Source organism: Capsella rubella, unplaced genomic scaffold (genome assembly GCF_000375325.1).
Source record: "Capsella rubella cultivar Monte Gargano unplaced genomic scaffold, Caprub1_0 scaffold_4, whole genome shotgun sequence".
Classification (NCBI taxonomy): Eukaryota; Viridiplantae; Streptophyta; class Magnoliopsida; order Brassicales; family Brassicaceae; genus Capsella; species Capsella rubella.
This window is the reverse complement of record NW_006238920.1, coordinates 652,421-672,102: the sequence shown is the minus strand read 5'-3', so window position 1 is coordinate 672,102 and position 19,682 is coordinate 652,421. Positions and strand designations below refer to the sequence as shown.

The 19,682-nt window shown below is 34.9% G+C and overlaps 5 protein-coding genes, 1 long non-coding RNA gene and 1 other non-coding gene across 9 annotated transcripts; 2 read left to right on the top strand and 5 right to left on the bottom strand.

The window, feature by feature from the left end:
- Positions 1-486: 486 nt before the first annotated feature.
- Positions 487-3,440, bottom strand: LOC17888816 (KH domain-containing protein HEN4). Of its 2 annotated transcripts, none has more exons than XM_023785161.1 (7): positions 2,676-3,440; positions 1,996-2,427; positions 1,641-1,907; positions 1,357-1,524; positions 1,053-1,285; positions 857-968; positions 487-772 (listed from the first exon to the last, which is right to left on the bottom strand). In XM_023785161.1, the coding sequence occupies exons 1-7, from the start codon at positions 3,243-3,245 to the stop codon at positions 647-649; spliced, it is 1,908 nt and encodes a 635-aa protein (XP_023640929.1). In that variant the 5' UTR covers positions 3,246-3,440; the 3' UTR covers positions 487-646. The 2 variants fall into 2 exon arrangements, with proteins under 2 accessions (XP_023640929.1, XP_006293829.1); XM_006293767.2 differs by having other exon boundaries at positions 857-965.
- A 961-nt stretch (positions 3,441-4,401) lies between these two features.
- On the bottom strand, positions 4,402-6,003 carry LOC17887969 (UDP-glycosyltransferase 91A1). Its single transcript, XM_006294080.2, has one exon. The coding sequence runs from the start codon at positions 5,962-5,964 to the stop codon at positions 4,549-4,551; it is 1,416 nt and encodes a 471-aa protein (XP_006294142.1). The 5' UTR covers positions 5,965-6,003; the 3' UTR covers positions 4,402-4,548.
- A 548-nt stretch (positions 6,004-6,551) lies between these two features.
- Positions 6,552-6,624, bottom strand: TRNAA-CGC. The gene has a single exon. It is a non-coding gene; the product is annotated as a tRNA-Ala (tRNA).
- Positions 6,625-6,717: 93 nt separating this feature from the next.
- LOC17889894 (nicotinamidase 1) lies at positions 6,718-8,150 on the top strand. The gene is made up of 5 exons (XM_006294822.2): positions 6,718-6,925; positions 7,073-7,256; positions 7,344-7,477; positions 7,595-7,780; positions 7,892-8,150. Exons 1-5 carry the CDS (start codon positions 6,776-6,778, stop codon positions 7,970-7,972), a joined length of 735 nt encoding a protein of 244 aa, XP_006294884.1. The 5' UTR covers positions 6,718-6,775; the 3' UTR covers positions 7,973-8,150.
- A 236-nt stretch (positions 8,151-8,386) lies between these two features.
- LOC17887719 (protein NETWORKED 2D) lies at positions 8,387-12,124 on the bottom strand. The gene is made up of 3 exons (XM_023784010.1): positions 11,591-12,124; positions 8,732-11,448; positions 8,387-8,660 (listed from the first exon to the last, which is right to left on the bottom strand). Exons 1-2 carry the CDS (start codon positions 11,682-11,684, stop codon positions 8,732-8,734), a joined length of 2,811 nt encoding a protein of 936 aa, XP_023639778.1. The 5' UTR covers positions 11,685-12,124; the 3' UTR covers positions 8,387-8,660.
- LOC111830970 lies at positions 9,072-12,301 on the top strand. Its single transcript, XR_002834234.1, has 2 exons — positions 9,072-9,187; positions 12,134-12,301. It is a non-coding gene; the product is annotated as an uncharacterized LOC111830970 (long non-coding RNA).
- Positions 12,302-13,309: 1,008 nt separating this feature from the next.
- On the bottom strand, positions 13,310-16,842 carry LOC17889914 (MADS-box protein SVP). 2 transcript variants are annotated; one of them, XM_023784262.1, is made up of 9 exons: positions 16,493-16,842; positions 15,512-15,590; positions 14,975-15,039; positions 14,782-14,881; positions 14,665-14,706; positions 14,493-14,540; positions 14,018-14,059; positions 13,768-13,919; positions 13,310-13,532 (listed from the first exon to the last, which is right to left on the bottom strand). In XM_023784262.1, the coding sequence occupies exons 1-9, from the start codon at positions 16,672-16,674 to the stop codon at positions 13,514-13,516; spliced, it is 729 nt and encodes a 242-aa protein (XP_023640030.1). In that variant the 5' UTR covers positions 16,675-16,842; the 3' UTR covers positions 13,310-13,513. The 2 variants fall into 2 exon arrangements, with proteins under 2 accessions (XP_023640030.1, XP_006294892.1); XM_006294830.2 differs by having other exon boundaries at positions 14,499-14,540.
- Between the last annotated feature and the right edge of the window lie 2,840 nt (positions 16,843-19,682).

Sequence of the window (19,682 nt, the reverse complement as noted above, 5' to 3'; positions counted from 1 at the left end):
TCTAAGAAAATAGTGGTTATAATGATTACTTTTATTTTCCATGTGTATATTTTTTTTAAAGATTAATTAGGAAATCTCACTATTAATTCATTATTAGTATTTTATTGATAAATTAATACATAAACTAAATTAATAGATTTTCACGGTCCTGACATTAATTTATAAAGGTTTTACTGTACTTAACTAATTTGTAATCGCTACAAAAACATTGAAATGTGTATTTCATAATTACGGTTAAGATAAGACAATTGTGTGAAGTAGATGTTTTAATTATACAATATGAGATTTTACTATAAAATAATCTGTCTTTACATTTTTTGGCAAATAAACTTTAGATTAAAAATATATATATTGGATTTAGAAATAGATTTCAAGTGTATTAAATCTTGGATCCCAAATAATATTACTCATAATAATTTCATTTTAATTGGTAACTAGTTATGGTTATTTAGAATTAATATTGACATAATATTTTAAACTTAATAGTTAAAAATGGTAAAAAGAATAACTAAAAATAAAAAGATGACATGTACCACAAATATATAGCATCAAATGTGGCATTATGAAGCAAAGTTAGAAAACAACTAGAAATATATGAGCTTGACTAACACAAAAACTAAACATCCGAAGGTTGCAAAAGGCAGTCTCATTGATCAGCAAGGATTGACTCGATCAAAGACATCGCTGTGCGGGTTTGCTCAGGATTCCCACAGATTAAGACCGTTGCTTCAACTCCGGTAGGGTCCTTCACATCTACTCTAGCTCCTGAAATCTATTGGTTTGCAAGAACCCCCATCAAACTTCATTGTCTAGCATCTAAAGGGGGATATATTAAGAGAAGGTATGATTTATGTACCTGTCCTAGATTATCCAGACCGGTGCCATCTCTGCCATAGAGTGAACCAAGAGCATCTTTCTCGACAACTAACTCCAAGGTAACTTTTCTCAAAGCTACACCTTTAATTCTGCTTCAAAACATAAACCAACTCTGCATTATTTCACCGAGAATATTGTTAACCAAATGGATCCATTGTTCGTGGCAAAATACAAACCGTGGTTGTGAAAAATAGGCATCTCCGTTGCTAGAAATTTGATCCTGTTTTATTCCCTGTGTCAAGTCATCCTCCAGCAAAATTTGTTGAAGTGTAAAGCCTTTGCCTTTATCCACCACTTTAAGGACCTCAGTTTGCATTACAGGATCAACTGATTTCATTGCACCGCTTCTGGCCAGCTTCAACTCTTGTTCACCATCTGATACCGAGAGAGACTCACCTCTGCTTGCGTTCTGCATTTTTTGTTGAATTAGATAGAAGCAATTAAATTCTAGTCTAGCTTGGAGTAAAGAAACACACTTACTTGTTGTGATGGTTGCAGATTAGATGTATCGCTTGTTCCTGCATTTTCATATGGATTACTTACTCCAGCTCTCCTTTCTCCGAGTACCTTCTTTGGCAATAGGTTTTCACGTAGCTTAGAGGAAATATGGGTCAAGGCCTTCTGTACATGACTATACTCTCCCTTGATCTAAAAACAATTAGAGAATCAAAAGGAGCAAATCACGGTTTATTGCACAACTTTTTCGCATCTATAAGGGAAACAAGCTTACACTCATGACTTATTACAAGAAAACATGCACTTACCTCAATCACCACTTCATTTTCTGAGATCCTCTCTAAAATCTGGTCGCCTACTGGAATGTGCACATCAGCACCAGTTGCTATGAATGCTTCTCTGTTTCTGTTTGCCATTAAGCTATTAGCAAACTGTGATGGTACCAATAACTTAGCTTTCACCAAAGCACCTTTGTGCAATCCCGGACGCAGACCTTTCTCAACATCAATCTCAATAGATCTTGCAAAGACAAGAGCCAGAGCATTTTGTGCATGAGAGTACCCTGACCCGAGGTTCTAAACAAACAAAACAAACCAAATGTGACTAATCAACGAAGAAACTCAGGTTAGCACGTAGCAGCGAGCAGGAGGGTAAAACCTATACCTCACGTGCGGAAATGGTAACAACTCGTTCACCAGATACTTTTAAAGGAGCTCCAATTGAAATAGAGGCACCTGATTCATTCTGCAGAACTCTGATAATTGTTCCTTGTTTCCCAATAATGCCTCCAGCTGCAACACTCGAGTAAATCATCTTGAACACAACTTTGCGTTCTGTATTTTTTGAATCGTCAAACATGTTTCCTTCCTCATATGCTGATGGTAAATGTTGACTCGACGCAGCAGTTTCTGAAGCATTAGGCAAATGCAGGTTTGAGAAAAGCTCAGAACGCGGATCCTCCGTGTTTCCATCAGTAGATGACTCGTAAGCTTTGATGCAAAGTGGCGGTGGATACCCGTTGAGAGGTGGAGTATTCTGAAGACAATTTGATACCATAACAAGTGCCTTCTTCACAGCCAACACATCACCAGTAATCTAATACACAAAGAAGTGACATTCACAAATCAAAAACCAAAAATACCAAAACAAATTTATCAACTTTTTCATATTTTCTACCTAAAGACTTTAACTTTTTGTTTTACCCTAATTGATCAGACAACAAAGAACTTACCTGAACTCACAAATTTATCAACTTTCTCGTTTTTTTCTATCTAAAGTCTCTAACTTTATGTGTTACCCTAACAAAAACTCCAAACTGATCAAAGAGAGAACAAAGAAGTCACCTGAATGAGTTCATCAGTGTTAGTACCACAAACAGGAGGAGGCAAAATCCTAATCATAGCACCAGATTCTCTCCTCATCCACTCCACATTCTTCCCACCCAAACCCAAAACAGCACCAATCTGATTCCGATCAGCCAAAATCCCACAACAAGCCTCTTCATCTTCACCATCAACAACTCCGCCACCATCCTTGGCCGCTAAAACCACCCAAGACCTCTCCAAAACCCTAATCAACGCCGTCTGAGCAGCGGAGACCTCACACGTCACCCAATCTTCGTGTTCCCCGCCAGAGAAATCACCGACTCTATCAGTCAACAAAACGCTTTTATTAACCGCGGTTGAACCAACGATGAAGACAACCCAGTGGTCGGAGCCGTTAACCGGAGACTCGCAGTGGATTTTGGTACCGGTTTCACGGCGGAGCTGCGAAACGACGGAGCCGTTCGAACCAATTATGCCACCGATTACTGAAGCGTGGCAGACAACTCTTATCGCTGTCTCGTCTGGTAACACGTGTATCACCTGACGCCGTTTCGTCACGGCGGGTGTTACTCCACGGCGTTTGTTCATTACCGGCGTCGTGATTACGCCTCTTTGGCTCTCAAAGTCACGGTGGTGAAGTAAGCGGGAACGATAAAGTTTTGATTTTTGTAAGTTAAGAGTTAGGAAAAGGTAAAAGCCACGATTTGATTTTGCAGAGAACAAGTCAATCTCTCAAAATCATTGAAGATTTTCGCGGAGATTTTCATATCAGTGTGTTTCTTAAGAAAAGGAAAAGATTGATAAAAGATTGATTGTCACAATCTTATAAGATTTTAATTTTGTAAAAAGCGTTCACTTGGGCGATTGCAAAACGCAAACGCAAACGCAAAATGTGTTTATTCATTAAAGGCATAGTGCATCCTCAAATCGCTAACGAAATAATTAATGAACCGTTATATATATTTTAAATCGTAATTAGAAGAAAACAAATATGGTGTTTCTAGAAGGTTACGAGAGAACCAATCAACTTCTAAATCTTTCTATCATAATTAGTCCATTTGCATATATATAACCAATAGTAAAAGAAATTCAATAATCATTCTTGAAAATGTAGAAGTTTTGGGAAAACAATATCTCTATTTTAGTTTTTGTTATATAAAAATAGTATTATATATGTAATATTTTACGCTGATTAGTTTGGCAAAATGTTTATTGTGTGTATATATTTCTAACAAATGGACATTTTATGAATACAATCTTTTACATATACAGTATAGGGTTATGGTTTTGTATGGATATTAGCGACTAACAGTTATAAACTTTAGACCATCTCCAAAGGTGAACCCATGTATGAGATTCTTAGGTAAATTTTAATTAAATTTTGGAATTAAATTAATTATTATGAACCTCTTATTAATGTTTTTTTCTTACTCTTTCATATGGTGAACCTATGTGTGGAGTTCTTAAACTTTGTAGACATCACACATTGAATCAAATACACCCAATGAACACAAGCCACATCACCTTAAGAGACTGCCTCTTAAACCCCTAATTTAACAACCCATTCTTACCATATTAATTTATTTTGATTTAAATTAAATCATCAAAAACCTATAAACCCCATTAAAAACTCTCCTTCGCAGATGCCCTTAGTTCTTTTTTTCCTTTTTTTTGGTTAAAAGGCATAACTTTAGTTTTTTGTTGATAGGACTCTCTCGCAGAGGGTGCTCCTAAACACACAAAATTAAGACCATCCTTGGTTAGGTACTTATACAAAAACTTAGACCATTTCAAAACACATTGATCATCGTTACAACACTTGATCATCAAATTCGATTCTTATTAACTAACACAAGTTCTTTCAAATAGGATCAAAACCTCATGAGCAAATTCAACGATGAGCAACAAGATAATCCAAGAACGAGTCCACATAAAGATCTTGTCTATCCATGTCTCCAAACACTCCCTTCATCTCCTTCACATTCTCTCTATAAACCTTCCCTTCCTCTTCCTCCATGACCAGTTTCAGTGACTTTGCAACACTTTCTTTAGTAAAGAAACCTTCTGTCTCATCCCGAGGGATCATATACCCAATCTTCTTCTCCTCTATGACTCTAGCATTCAATCCTTGGTCGAACACAAATACCAACATTGCCATCGGTTTAGCAAACCGGATAGCTTCGATTATCGTTCCCCAACCGGGATGAGTCAGAACCAAACCGATCGACTCATGGCTCAGTGTTCTCAACTGCTCAACCCAACCTCTCCACACCATTCCTCTATCTGCCGTACGCTCCTCGAACCCTTCCGGAAGCTCGGTCGGTTCGGTATCCCACGAACCACGACGAGTCTTTAACACCCAAAAGAACGGTAAACCGGAAAGCTCTAAACCGAGAGCGATCTCGTTCAGCTCCGTTTGACTCGGTTTAGCTTCTGAACCGAAAGCTACGTAAACAACGGACTTAGCTTTCCGTGAGTCCAACCATTTTTTTACAGTCAGCCACGTGTCGGTGTCTTCAAACTTCTCTTCCGGTTTAGGTGGTAAGACTCCTACCGGAATAACCGGTTTCCGGTGAAGATCTTGTATCATACCTAACCACTCTGCTTCATACTCGTAACAGCTCCGTACGAAGATGGCGTCACAGCCGTCGATCACGCCGCCGACACGGTGGATGTCAGGGACATTTCCTTCGGTGGTTTCCGCCATGAACCCGTGGAAAATGTACCGGCACTCGAATAGTTTGAACGCCACCGGAGTTTCAAACGGAACCCACTTAGGCGGCTTCATAAAATCCGCCGGACAAGTACGGTACTCCTCAAACCCCGGCGGTTTCAGAATCCCAAGAGTCGCGCCGTTAAAAGCGCTTAAGAATCCGGTCTTGATACCAAGGCGGCGAGAGACCGGAGGAAGCCAATACGCCGCGAAATCTTGAAGAACCCAATCCGGCTTTGAGGATTCAAGAAACTCCGTCACCGGAGATTTCAACCCGTCGAAAGCGATTTTAAGGTAAGAGACGAGTTCAAAAGGCACGTCGGTGGTGGCTTCGCCGTCCTCCGGGAGTTTATTGTCGCCGACGGGAAGCGGGAGCTTGACGAAGTTAATAGCGGAGGAAAGATTCTGAGGCAAGCGTGGGAGGAGGCGGTCGATGTTACGAGGAGTGGAGATGAAAGAGACGGTGTGACCCTTTTGAGCGATGAGCTTAGAGAGCTCAAAGTATGGAACCATATGACCAAAAGCTAACCATGGAAACATGGCCACGTGAAGCTTTGTTCCATCTCCACCGTTGTTGACTTTCAAGTTTGTCATTGTTGGGTTTGTGACATGATATTGACAACAGAAGTTAAATCTTTCTTTTATAGAAAGGAGAAAGAGAAAGATATTTTATTTGATTGTGACTTTTGTATGATTGTATCTCCCATTGTAGGTAGGTAAGATTTGTGGTGTATACTAAAGATAGAGATGTATGGAACCATGTGGCCAAAACCTAACCATGCAATGAAATATTGATTGCCACGTTGAGTTTGTCATTATCACTCAGGCAAGCAAGTTCAATTAAAAGTTTGTCATAGTCTCTCATCAGAAAAAGTTTGTCATAGTCAACGCTTGACTTTCTCTTATTTATTTTTGTAGGAAAGCAGAAAATTATTTGTCATCGCTAGGATATTTTGCTTTCCTAGGACAGTGTTACACTTTTACTTCATTGGATTGTGAAAAAACATACTATGTTGTAGGTAAGATGAACGGCTGAGATTAAAGTTAGGTTGGTAAGACAAAACTGTAAACATAAATTTTATTACCCACATCTTATTTAATAAAAATAACGGGCTAGGCCCATAATCTGATTTACAATAATAAGCCCAAAACAAAACAGTACAGAGAAAAAATACAAAATTTGGAGATGCGGGGAATCGAACCCCGTGCCTCTCGCATGCGAAGCGAGCGCTCTACCATATGAGCTACATCCCCAATTGAGATACCATCACTAGAACCTGTTTATATAGTTTTTATCCTTGGAAACAAAACATAACCAACTCGCTTCATATGTCTCCTCTACTTTGGAAAATTGTTTGATCCAGTTTTGAGTTTTCTCAATTTCTTCTTGTAGACTCGTATCGATATGGCGAATTATGAAACGATACTTGATCATCTGAAGAAGGAGATCCCAGTGGATGAAGACGAATCTCTTGTTTTGAATCGAGACTCGAGCGTTGGTCTAGTCATCGTTGACGTTGTTAATGGCTTCTGCACAGTTGGCTCCGGCAATATGGTTTGGTTTTATAAATTAAACTCTTTCAATTTGATCTAAATTCTCCAAAAGTTTGTGACTTTGGATGTTTTTGTGTTGATTTTATGTCTTCCAAGTGTTTGTGATATTGCCCTCAAGTCAAGTTGTTTGACTTTGTGATTTATGCAGGCTCCAACGGAGCATAATGAACAGATATCGAATATGGTAGAGGAAAGTGCAAAGCTTGCTAGAGAGTTTTGTAATCGGAAATGGCCGGTTTTTGCGTTTATTGATTCTCATCATCCAGATATTCCTGAGGTTCCGTATCCTCCTCATTGTATTATAGGAACTGAAGAATCTAAACTTGTTCCTGGTACTTAAGCTCTGTCAATGTCTTTGTTAGGATTTTATAGTTAGTTTAGACTGTTGTCTTGAATTCTTCTTTTGGTTAATGAATCAGCTCTGCAGTGGCTTGAAAGTGAGAATTGTGCCACTCTTAGGCGAAAGGATTGTGTTAATGGGTTTGTGGGTTCTATGGAGAAAGATGGTTCTAATGTTTTTGTTGATTGGGTTAAGAAGACACAGATCAAAGTCGTAAGTTTTTTTCTTTTTCTTTTTCTTGATGATTTGATTAGTTATGTTGAACAAGTTCAGTGCTTTTAGGCATATATTCAACTTACTTGAACTTCCCTCTGTTTTGGGGATTTAAAGATTCTGGTTGTAGGTATCTGTACAGACATATGTGTGTTTGATTTTGTGGCTGCTGCACTCTCTGCTCGAAACCACGGTTTTCTTCCTCCGGTAAAAGATGTGGTAGTGTATTCGCGTGGCTGTGCTACTTTTGACCTTCCTCTGCATGTTGCAAAAGACATCAAAGGGGCTCAGGCTCATCCTCAGGTATTATTAGAAAAGTTTGATGCTTCTGAAATGAGCCTTTTTCTAGTGAGTTACCACTTTTGAATCGATACATCTTCTTATTTTCTGTTATGTTTCTTTTCTTTGTGTCAGGAATTGATGCACCATGTAGGTCTATACATGGCTAAAGGAAGAGGAGCTAAGGTAGTCTCCGAAATTTCATTTGAGACCTAAAAGTACTATCTCGTATATAAATCATAACATTTCTTACTCTCCAATATTTCAGTAAATTGTTGAGTATACCTCTTTTTTTCTTGCCAAATTGTCTTGAAGCTTGATGTCTGATACAGATCAACTTGTGTAACTATTTCAGAATAAAAAATAATATGATATCTTATCTGTCTAAATAAAATGTGAAATGTCTGTCTGATTTTACACGGAGTTTTTGAGAACTAATGACTCTTAGATTCTTAGCATAGTCATTGTTGCAGAACTGTTGTTTATTTTCATGAAACTTGTTCTCTGAAAAGCATTAGATGATTCTAATGCTTTCAGAATGAAATGTTCAGTCTGATTATATTCTTGGGTTCTTTGGGAGATAAATGCTCTTACAGTCCTAGAATTTCTCGTAAGATTCTTGGAGAAAAATACATAAAATTACAAACTCTGTTTCTTGTAATGGTTCTGTAAATACAAATTTTGATGAAGAAAATGTATAAAGCCTGAAGACCTTCCTCTTGCTTCACCAGTTACAAACTGTGAACAATCTACAATGCTCAAAAATGATATAAAAAACCAATACACAACACTATTGTTTCAATCTCGCAAACCAAAAAGAAAAGGGAATGGGGGATAAAAACCGGTCGATCTCCCCAGGGAATACAGGTAAAAAGAACACAAATGAATCAAATCCTCCATGAATCTGATAAATTACAGTATATGAATCAATTAACTCTCTGGATGGCATGTAGCATATAGTATGTAAAATGTTACCTATGATGTAGAAGTCTTCATCTTTCTATATAGTGAGGGATGCATGCAGGAGAATATGGATGGCTTTGCTCTCTTCTGTTTGGAGCCAAAGATGAATGACCTTAAGGGCACTCTTGAACGACTATCCGAATGCTGGAGATCAAGATCGGATTTCTTTGAACCTGTAAGAGCAAACTCGTCACTCAGCTTTCCTAGAGTCTTGTCAACCTCGAGTTGAAGCATGGTGATGTGATCTAGCCCGGCCTGTAACTCATCTGCCACTTTGTTGTTTTCCTGCTTCATGTTCAACACCTCACCTTGAAATTTAGCAGCTTGGTAACTCGTGAATCTGAAATCATCGTCTTCAGCACTTGATTTCAGGGCTTTTGTTATCTCATCTTGTATATTACACAAAGACTCGAATCTGGATTTTAGTTCCTCTTTCAAGGATGCTCCTTTCTCCAGCCAGAGACCCAGGTCTGTGTTTATTTCCCTCAAGTGTACATAAAGTGGTCGAACATCTGATCTCAGGGCATATTTCGCTGTGCTGCTTCCATCTTGCTTTTTTCTTTGGTCGAGCTTTGATATCTCGGCTTGTAGATCTTCGATTGAAGTGTCGTAGCTTTGTATCTGTCCAAAAGCTGTGCTGAACCGTAACCAGAAATCCAAATTCTCTTCTAAAAGCTCATCAATATTCAACCTGAACTGTTCCTCAACCAGAGACATGTTCTCGTTTTCTGTAGCCATGAACCCGATGGAATAGTCGTCGTTTGACATCTGGTTTTCCATCAAGTCATTACTGTCTCCAAGACCCTTCTGCAGGAGGCTCATTTTCTCTCTTAGTATCTTGATCTCATCATCTTTTGTCGCATTCTCTGTCTTCATCTTTGTTTTTGTTTCATCCAAAGTTTTCTTCATATCCTTGTAGTTCCTGAGAATTGTAGTGTACTCCGTAAGCAAATGCTTTTCCCTATTTTCCATTCCCTTCATGAACATCTCTTTCCAATCTGGTTCACCTTCCTCCTTTTGATCCTCTTGTTGTTTGCCATTCAAAGTGATATCAGATTCTTTAGAAGATATCAGCTTTTCTAAAATATTATCCGGAACAGACTCTGTCTTATCTGATGCAGCTTGCTTCTCGAAAACATTATCAAGAACAGAATCTGTTTTGTCAGATGCAGCTTGCTTCTCTATATCGGAATCTACTTTTTCAGTAGATTCCAAGACAGTTTCTGGATTTTCACTAGGGATGATGATATCTTCTGATTCTATTGTCGCATCGCGGGTCTGTTCAAATTTTACACTCTTCTCGCGTGCTTCTTTCTTCTCTTCAGCCATTTCCTTCTGATGGTTCTCTGCCTCTTCAGTCACATCAGAATTCCTCTTTTCAGCTCCCAATTCTTTCTCCTTTTCCATATTCATCACCAAGTTATCAGACTCGCTCTCTGGCTTCTCATCATGCAGCTTCCCACCAGAGAGGTTATCGAGATTATGACAAGCTTCATCAAAATCTGTCTGCAGATTGCTACTCTTGTCCAAAACATTTCTGTCCAATTCCTGCAATGCCTTGAGTTTCTCTTCCATCTCCTTCAGCTTGTTCCTCAGATCACTCTTGTCGTCTGCTAACAATGCTTTGTCGGTTTCAAGAGTACTGATTTGTGTCTGGAGACCATTGGTCTCATTTCTTAATCTCTGTATCAAAGCAGTTTGCGAGGAAACCGCACTCTCCAAGGTAATCACTTTGTTCACGAGCTCATCGACTTTCTCAGCCATCTCTGTTGCGTTGTCCGAGGAATTCACACCAGACTCAAAATGTTCTCTAATCTTCTCCTTTACAGATTCCAACTCTTTCTTCTTCCTAGACATCTCTTTGATCTCATGCTCCAACTCCTCCGTTCTTCTAACTTCATCACCATCGTCTTTCGCAAAGACACTCTCGTCCCCTAGAAACTGGCTTGCCATAGATTTCAGCTTCTCTTTAGACTCCTTAATCTTCACATGCTCTTCTCTAGCTTCTTCATAAGACCTCTCTTGCTTCTCCTGCAATTCCACTAGCTTCTCCTGACATGACTTAATCGCAGTCTCGGTCATCAATTTCCGAGCTTCATCGTCTTCTATGGCAACACTCTCACCAAACTCATCCTGCAAACTACAGATCCTCTCTTGTTTCTCCTTAATACCCTTTTCAAACTCCCAATACTTAGACAAACCTATCTCGTAAGAGCTCTTGACAAACTCCTTCTCCGTCTGCAACGCCAAAATCTCTTTCTGCAACTTATCAATCTCCCCCATCGCCTCGGGCTTGCTCAAACCCGAGCTCTTAACAACCACATTCGTAGAACCACCCGTATACTTCATAGATTTCCTCGGCTGAAGCTTCTTGGTAGCCACTTTAACCGCGCTCTTCAAGTCTTTAACAGGCAATTTGGGAACATTGGGGACATTAGCACCAGAAGTATTCGATCTTTTAGCGAATTTAGACATGGAGTCATCATCATCATCCATAGCAAAGTTCGGGACTTGATCAGGAAAAACAGAGGCGATCGTCGTATTAGCGTTTTGAAGCTCTGTAGAGATATGATCATAACGCTCAGCCAAAGCTCTATAAGCTCTGTAAGATTCTTCAACAAAGCTAATGAGCTCCGGTCTCTTCTTGTAATACATCTCCGCACGCTTGGCAAACGAATCCCCATCTTCTTGTAATAGCTTCAACACATATTGCACCTTCTCTTCAATATCTGTAAATCCATCATCACATCCATAAAAACAGAGATCCTTTCATATCAAACCCTCAAAAGATCAGAAAGATCGCAACTTTTTTTGTATAAACCAGACAATCAAAACACATATATAAGATGGAGATGGCAAAAAAGGAGAGACCTTGAAGGTTTTGTTCGAGCCATTTAGATTGTTTGGTTCGAATATGACTCGCCCACCACCATGAATACGCATTACTCGCAGCTCTCTGCAACATCGTCGCAAAGTTTTGATTTTTATGTCAAAGTTTTCAACTTTTTGCTGATCCTATTCATTCAAATTCACAGAAAGCCTGTAACATTTATGTGTGTTGTGTGTGTTGATGATCCTTCTCTCTAGATCTTAATTTCTCGAGAAAGAAAGAGGGAAAAAAGCTTCGGTTTTTAGATAGACCCACAAAGAAAAACTTAAAGGTCTAATTTGGTTGTCAATCAAAAAAAAAAAAAATCAGAAATTGAGGACAGAACGTGCTACAAATGAATCTGCTTTTTTTCTTTCTCATCATTCATGAGGGAGAGATCATGGGTGGGAGCAAACCTCGGTCTTATTTTGGTAAAATTGATTTTTTTTAAAAAAAAATTAAATGACTTTTGTTTTGTAAGAAAGTTTTGAATATTTTGATTTCCTACTAATGTCTTCTGTTGTGTTGTTGTACCAATGTTAAAGTGCCAGCGTCGTGGTCGGAGGAAGTCGGGGGAAGCATTCTCTCCGATTATTCTTCTGTGTCAAACGTTACAGAACATGTCAGAAATATGTAAATTTTATTTAATCTGAGAAAGAATCTTAAGTTTAATTAACTTATTAAATGAATTGAGAAAAAAAGGAATGTGAAAATGTTGTCTTGGTCCGTTTTTAAAAAAAGTTGTAAAGATGTTCACCAATCAAAGCTTTAATCATTGAATATTGACGGTTTTATCATAAAACCGGACACGTTTTGATGAACCGGTCAAAGGTCGGTGTGTCCACGATTCGACAAGAACCTTCTTTTTTGTCCAAAGGGATCCTTCTTTTTTATATATACTTAAGATAAATTTCCAAAGTATAAGATGAAAGAATTCAAGATTAATGCAATAAACCTTTAGTTTTTGCATATCATTTTCTGTTTCCATGCAACATAACCGAGTATTTAAATAGGCCGAAAACAAATGACATATGGTAAACGAAAAACAATTCATATTTGAAGAGAATTGATCGCGGGCCTAAACTAATAGGGCGATCCTGTTTCTAATACCACAAGCCAACTCTCCTCATAGAATCTTCTCTTAGCAAAACTTAATTGCAAAAGACTAAACATCAAAACCAAATTATATCTAAATTCAAAACAAATTAGATGTCACTCCATCGGAAAAATTAGAGACAATATATAGAAAGAGTATTATATACATAAGCCCAACAATAAGGAAACTCGAGTTTGAACCATAAAGAGAGTTAAAGTTAAAGAGTCTCATTCGGTAATCAAGAAGCCAACTCATGAGGACATTGGCATGTCGACATAGTGAATCTTATCTATCTTCCTATCATCTTTTTGTTGAAGTTCAGTTTCTTAGATAACTTATTCCTACGATCATATTTTTACCTTAGTAATAAACTATTTATTTCAACCTTGAACTAATGAGATATTTATATTTATGTAACTCTACTAATTATCACATCAACTTAACAACACTTTTAAACATTTCTTCTCATGTAAAAAAGTCTAATTTCTAAATTACTCAGTTTCCCACTAAGTAAGAGTAGTTTCCACATTAGTTCAACCTTGAACTAATGAGATATTTTCATATTCATATTCTTACTTTCCATGTCGATACAATTTGGTTGTGACAAACCAGAAAGGCAGTGAAGAGAGAGACAAGAAGAATACATAGTGAAAATCACAAAAAGGGAAACCTTTTCCACATACAGAAACTTACAACAAAGTTCATATGAGAGAATTTGATTACTACTATGTAGACATTGTCTCTTGTTATTACCGAGTTAAAAAAGATTTACATCACTCTCTCCTCTCCTCGTTCCATCATTTTAGCTTCTTTGTATTTGTTTCCATCTCTAACCACCATACGGTAAGCTGCAACAACACCATATACCTTATAAGTGGTTTGTCTTTACAAATGTAGTTTTAACAAATAGCATGATATATAATATATATATCATGTAAATTATCTTATCATCATAATGAAATAATATTTACATGCTGTAAAGAAATAACTTAAATGATCTCATCCATTAGTGTATATATACTTTATTATATAACTTACTTTTAGGAAAATATGTAAAAAGTAGTAAGGTGATTAATTGAGTACCCGAGCCTAAGGGAAGTGTCGGAGCTCTCGGAGTCAACAGGAGCTCCGTTGGAGTTTCCGGCGTTAGTAATAGACTCTGACGAGTGTCCTTCCTCGTACACGGCGACGTTCTCCGATTCATCAACACCGGATTCATGCACGTTATTATATATCTATATTGTATACCAAACAAATATTCCAAATTTAACACTTAGCCAAAAAAAATATTGCTAAATTCGAAATAATCAAAAACTATATCAAACAAACGTACTTGCATGCCAAGTCGCTCGTTCTCTTCCGTTAGTTGGGTTCCCTGCAAAAATCAAGACCAGGAAAGAGAGAACAAAAACATAAATCAATAAGTTTTTCAATTATTAGCATTTTGTGTTTTCTCTATAGATCTTATTGCGTGTTGAGTATATCTTGACATGAAAGTCTCAACCAAACCATATCAAACAAGAATTAGATTCATTTCTGTTTCCACATATAAATTTCATAAAACCAAAAAAGACAATATGAAAACACAAAAAGAAAGGAACCAAGACCATGCACATTTAATTACCTCAAGAACCCTAGGGACTATACCAAGCTACTTATTTATCAGTAGATTTAAAGACACTTTTTAACAGCGCTAAACTCTTAGGCTCTTAGCTTAGTAATTCATAAACCGATCGAGTTCAAAATTAGGAAATGTGTGAATTGTAGACAAACAAAATAAACGATGTGTTATAGAAAAAGTTTAAGACCATTACTTGCTGCCTCAACCGCTTGTTCTCATCCATCAATTGCATTCCCTTAACACCAAAAAAAACAAAAACAAAAAGATAAAAAAAAAATAATACTTCTGATATTGCCAAAGTTACATGTGAAATTAAGCTATAAAAGATTAATTACACGTTATTTTGATATGTTGTTTACCTTTCTTTGAAGTTCGCTAATCTCATTCATAATCTTGTCACTCTGCAATGACAAGTATAGTAATAGTAAGTTACATAGTCATAAGATTAGAGTGTTAATAGTAATTTCTTTAACAACCTTTGTTTCAATCACGCGGGTCAAACCAGCTTCGAGGGCTTTCTCTAGCTGTTGCAGCTCTTCAATGTTAAGTCCATGAAGCTCCTCTCCTCTCATTTGCCTATTTATATGACCATACAAACACATATAATTAATACAAAAAAAATGATCAGTACGTTACTTCAGAATTCATAGAATATACATATACATGTACCTTAGTCTGTGGCTCTTGTCGGCAATTTCTTTACTCATTCGGGCGTGATCACTGTTCTCAACCAGCTAACAGATAAAACATTGACGTAAGCTCTTGATCAAATTCATAATGATCTAAATCTCAAATCTCTCTACACATGACAATTCTATATATATATATATATTGATCGAGTATTTTATTATGTCAAAATGTATAGTCTAATTACTCGTATGCAATAATATAATGCTTTGTGCCTATCAATACAATGTCTTGGAGATTCTTGATGGATCTCAAGTACAATATATATGAGTATACACTAACTATTTATAAATCAACGGAGTTACTCTACTTTGTAAGTAAAAGAAATCGTGAATCAGCTCCTAAATTAGCTTTTCTTATATAAATGTCTATTTATCTCTTCGGTTTTTAAAATTTCCTCTCGATCAGATGTTGCACAAGTTGTAAAAACGTTATTTTTCGTTTGAATATAATTTAACAATACATTCAAAAAAAAATCGTGACAGATAATGTATGGTGAGTTCGAGAATGTAAGCTAACCTGTAACTCAAGAGATGGCTGATCAAGCTTCTCCAAGTTCTTTGACTGCAAGTTATGCCTCTCTAATACTTCCTTCATGCTTCATTATATAAAACACATTTCAATAAGTATTGCATTATATAAGACTGTTAATGATCTTCAATTAGGTATGTTATAAACAATTATATTACTAATATTTACAATGCACATCTAAAACATCAACAATGAACAAAAATCTACAAGCAAAAGATACAAACCTGATCCACAAAACAGATTCAATACCAAACATATACATTATTTCATGTTAAACACTATCATGTTTAGTAAGATATACACACTTATCTGTGAGTGTGTATGTCCCCAGTGATGAGAACTAAACTGATAACTAGTGGGTCTAAAATCCAAAATCGGATCTTTCTGATAAGTCAGTTATATTCCCAATATTAGTAACATATCCAAAACCTCTCTATGACTTTTCCCCAACACTAATTAGATTCCAACATATATATTATTTTTATTCATTACCTTCTTCAAAGGGAAACCTTTACACATCCACACATATATAGATTCCTCTTAAGTTTCTCATGTTATAGTATCCACATATATTGGTAAATAAACATGTCTATGACATTGATGGCTTCCAAATATCATCCCACAAATCCAGATATGTATGTACATAGATTTGCATATGTAATAACAAAAGGAGAATACTATAAAGCATTATTCATGAAAATGTATATCAAGATTTACATATTCTTGACTATTACCCTAATTAGATACCTTATTTTTCCTAAATACAGAGTTTACTATACACTTTATCAAAATCATGTATGGTCATTAATATAAATAGTTAGTGGTCCAACAAGGTTTGATACAGTAATCTTCTTCTGTGCATCACATATAAATCTAGAAAAAATTTGGAGTTTTATTTTTGGATCTAGACAAAGATCCCATGAAAAGAGTTTGAGAAAATCTAATGAGAGAGAATTTAGAGAGAGAAACCTGGAGCTACAGAACTCGAAGAGTTTTCCGGTGGAAGAGAAGATGATGAGAGCAACATCGGCGTCGCAGAGAACAGAGAGCTCTTCAGCTTTCTTGAAAAGACCTCTTCTTCGTTTCGAGAACGTCACTTGTCTCGCCGTCGCGTTATCGATCTTCCTGATCTGAATCTTTTCTCTCGCCATGTCACAACAACAAACAAGAAAACCCTAAAAGACAAAGGATAGCTTAAGATTTTTGATCCAAGAAGACCTAAAGATTGATCTTGATAGATCAAGAAAGATTCAAGAAATGAGAGATATGATTAAAAAAGAAAAGTAAAGAGAGATGAGGAGGAGATGAAGAACAACAACCCAGAGAGAAGAGAGAATTTTTATTTTTTTGTTATTTTTTGCTAAAAAAGGAGACTTTAAAGAAGAGAGAGAGTGTGACAAGACGACTGAAATGGAAAGTAAATCGTGTTCTTTTTGCTAAATTTAGAAGAATAAATATGATTTGAAGACAGTAAAAACCCTAGTTTTTGGAAGATTTTGAAACCAAGTCGAGGAGAGGACGACTAAAGATCGATCTAGAGCTAGTTGTTGTTTGTTTGATGAATCAACTTAAGAGAAGTTGAGAGAAATGGATCAAAAGAAGAAAGAAATAAAACAAAAACAAAAAAAGCTCAAGGGAATATATTATAAAAATGGTTAAATTTATTTCCACCTCAAATGTCGAGGAGAGAAGAAGACATGACAAGGTTTTGATTGGTGAAAGGATGAGATATTTTCAGGGAGAGGTTTATAGTATTTTAATGATACTGATAAAGTAATAATATAAGATGATATGGGGTTTCTTAAATGATTATTTTTGGAAAGAAAAAGACAGTATTATTTATTTTTTTTGGGTGATATTGGTAAGTGTGTGACTATGTGTGTGTGGTGGTTATTGGATATGGTGAGGTAATAGGATTTATAAGTCTCCAATGAGAGAAGAAGAAGTGTGTGTTTGGGTCAGTGGGGGAATTTCTTTTTTTAGGGAAGCATAAAATGAGTTGTCTCACTTACACACTCTTCTTGTAACTAAATTGGTCCCTTACTGTAAAAAAAAAAAAACATTAACCAGAAGAAGAAACTCTGAACACTTTCTTGAAAGGGGGCTATTATGTAAATTTAATATTTATAAACTTTGGAAATTTGTATGAGAATAGAAATTTCCAACAAAATTATTATATAATACTACATCCTATTTTTTGTTTTTTTTGTTTTGTTTTTTTTTTTTTTTTTTTTTTTGGGCAAATCCTATTTTTTGTTTTTAATATAGAATATTTCTAGTAAAATGACAAAGTATATAATGTAAGAATAAACAAATAATTTTGTGTGCGGCTGTTGTTTTTCCAACTCTCGACATGACAAAAAAAAGGTTCTTTATTTCGAATATAGTTTTATAAATTTTGGATATATGAGAATAAAATTTATCCAATAAGATATATACGAGTTACTATTTTTTTTATATAGAATATTTTGGGTAAATTGAAAATCAATAATGAAACAATAAACAAGTAATTTTGTATGCGGGAAATATTTTCCAATTATAACATGACAAAAAAATAATTTCCAAATTTTTGTTTAAAAAAAATAAGAGAAATTAATTTCATTTGGTAAGAGATTTATTTGGTTTGAAGTATCAAATACACGTGTATATATATACATATATATATATCTTAAAATTCCTTATTAAACGTTAATTATAAAAATCTAGTAATGTCAAATTGACAATCACCAAAACATTTGGGAGTTACAGTAAAACCTCTATAAATTAATAATATTGGGACCATGAAAATGTATTAATTTATAGAGTTTTTAATTTATCGATAAATTAATTATTATTAATTTATAGAGAGATTTTCCTAATTTAGAAAGTTTTTCCAAAAAAATTTAAAAATAAAATGTAACAAAAACTAAAGTGACTATATATACATATATTTTGAAATTTTTACCTAATCATTAATTTATTATATTGATTTACAAAGGATTTTCAAAAAAATTATTATCTTATTATTTTATCAAAATGTGATTAAAATTACATTGGTCTGAGTTGGGACCAGAGAAATTTATTAATTTATAGAGAATATTAATTTATCGAGTATTAATTTATAGAGGTTATATTTGGGAGCTATTCATCATTACTCATAATATTGCTAAAATATTTTTAAAAATCTTAATTTATCAATTATCCTCTAAAACATGATTATACCATTTTGTAAAAAAAAAATTTTTTAACATTCTCAGACTATGAAAATTAATTATTTATTATTTAATATGATGGTAAAGTTCTTTCAAATTAACATCAATCTAAAATATGATGTTAAATACAAATATAGTCATTTGTAAATAAATTCATATAAACAACGCAAATAAACATAAAGATTCTAAAATAAATTATAGCATCGTTAAGGAAAACATTAAAAAATCTTTCAAATACGAATTATAAAAAACTACATATTTTCTTTAAAAATATTTTAAAATTACAATATTACGATTTATATTGAACTTTGTTATCTTTAATTTAAGCTAAAAATATTATTTTTGAATTTTTTTATTCACTCTTATGTTTTGGACAATGAAATTGCTCAATGGCATAATACATTCATACATAAATTAAAAATTAAACAAATATAACATATTATAAAATAAAAATCTTGAATAAAATTAGATATTTAGTTAAACTCAAAATCTAATTTATTTGTAAACTGTAAATCCTAATTCTCCTTTATGAACCCAAACTGATAAATAACCTTGTTTAATTGTAAAACATAAATCTCACTGCTCTTTAATAAACCCAAACCGATAAATAATCTCGTTTAATTATAAAATCTAAACTATAATGCAGATTTATAAACTCAACATATAACCCTTATAATTGTAAAACCTACAACTGGCAAAACTAAAAATTAGGTTAATAGTTGAAAGAGAAGTTTTGAGAAATACCCATTTTGGTACACCAATTTTCTATCTATTTTAAAAATATCCCTTTTCAAATATGAAAAATTGTAAACTTTTATATAGTTTTTAAGGTACATCTAGATCATCATTACTATTGTGAGACTCAATACAAATATTTATAAAGTTTTAAAAAGGTTATAAACGGTATTTATAAGACTTTTATAAGGTAATTATAAGGTTTAAAAAGTTTTTATATGTTTTTTAAATAA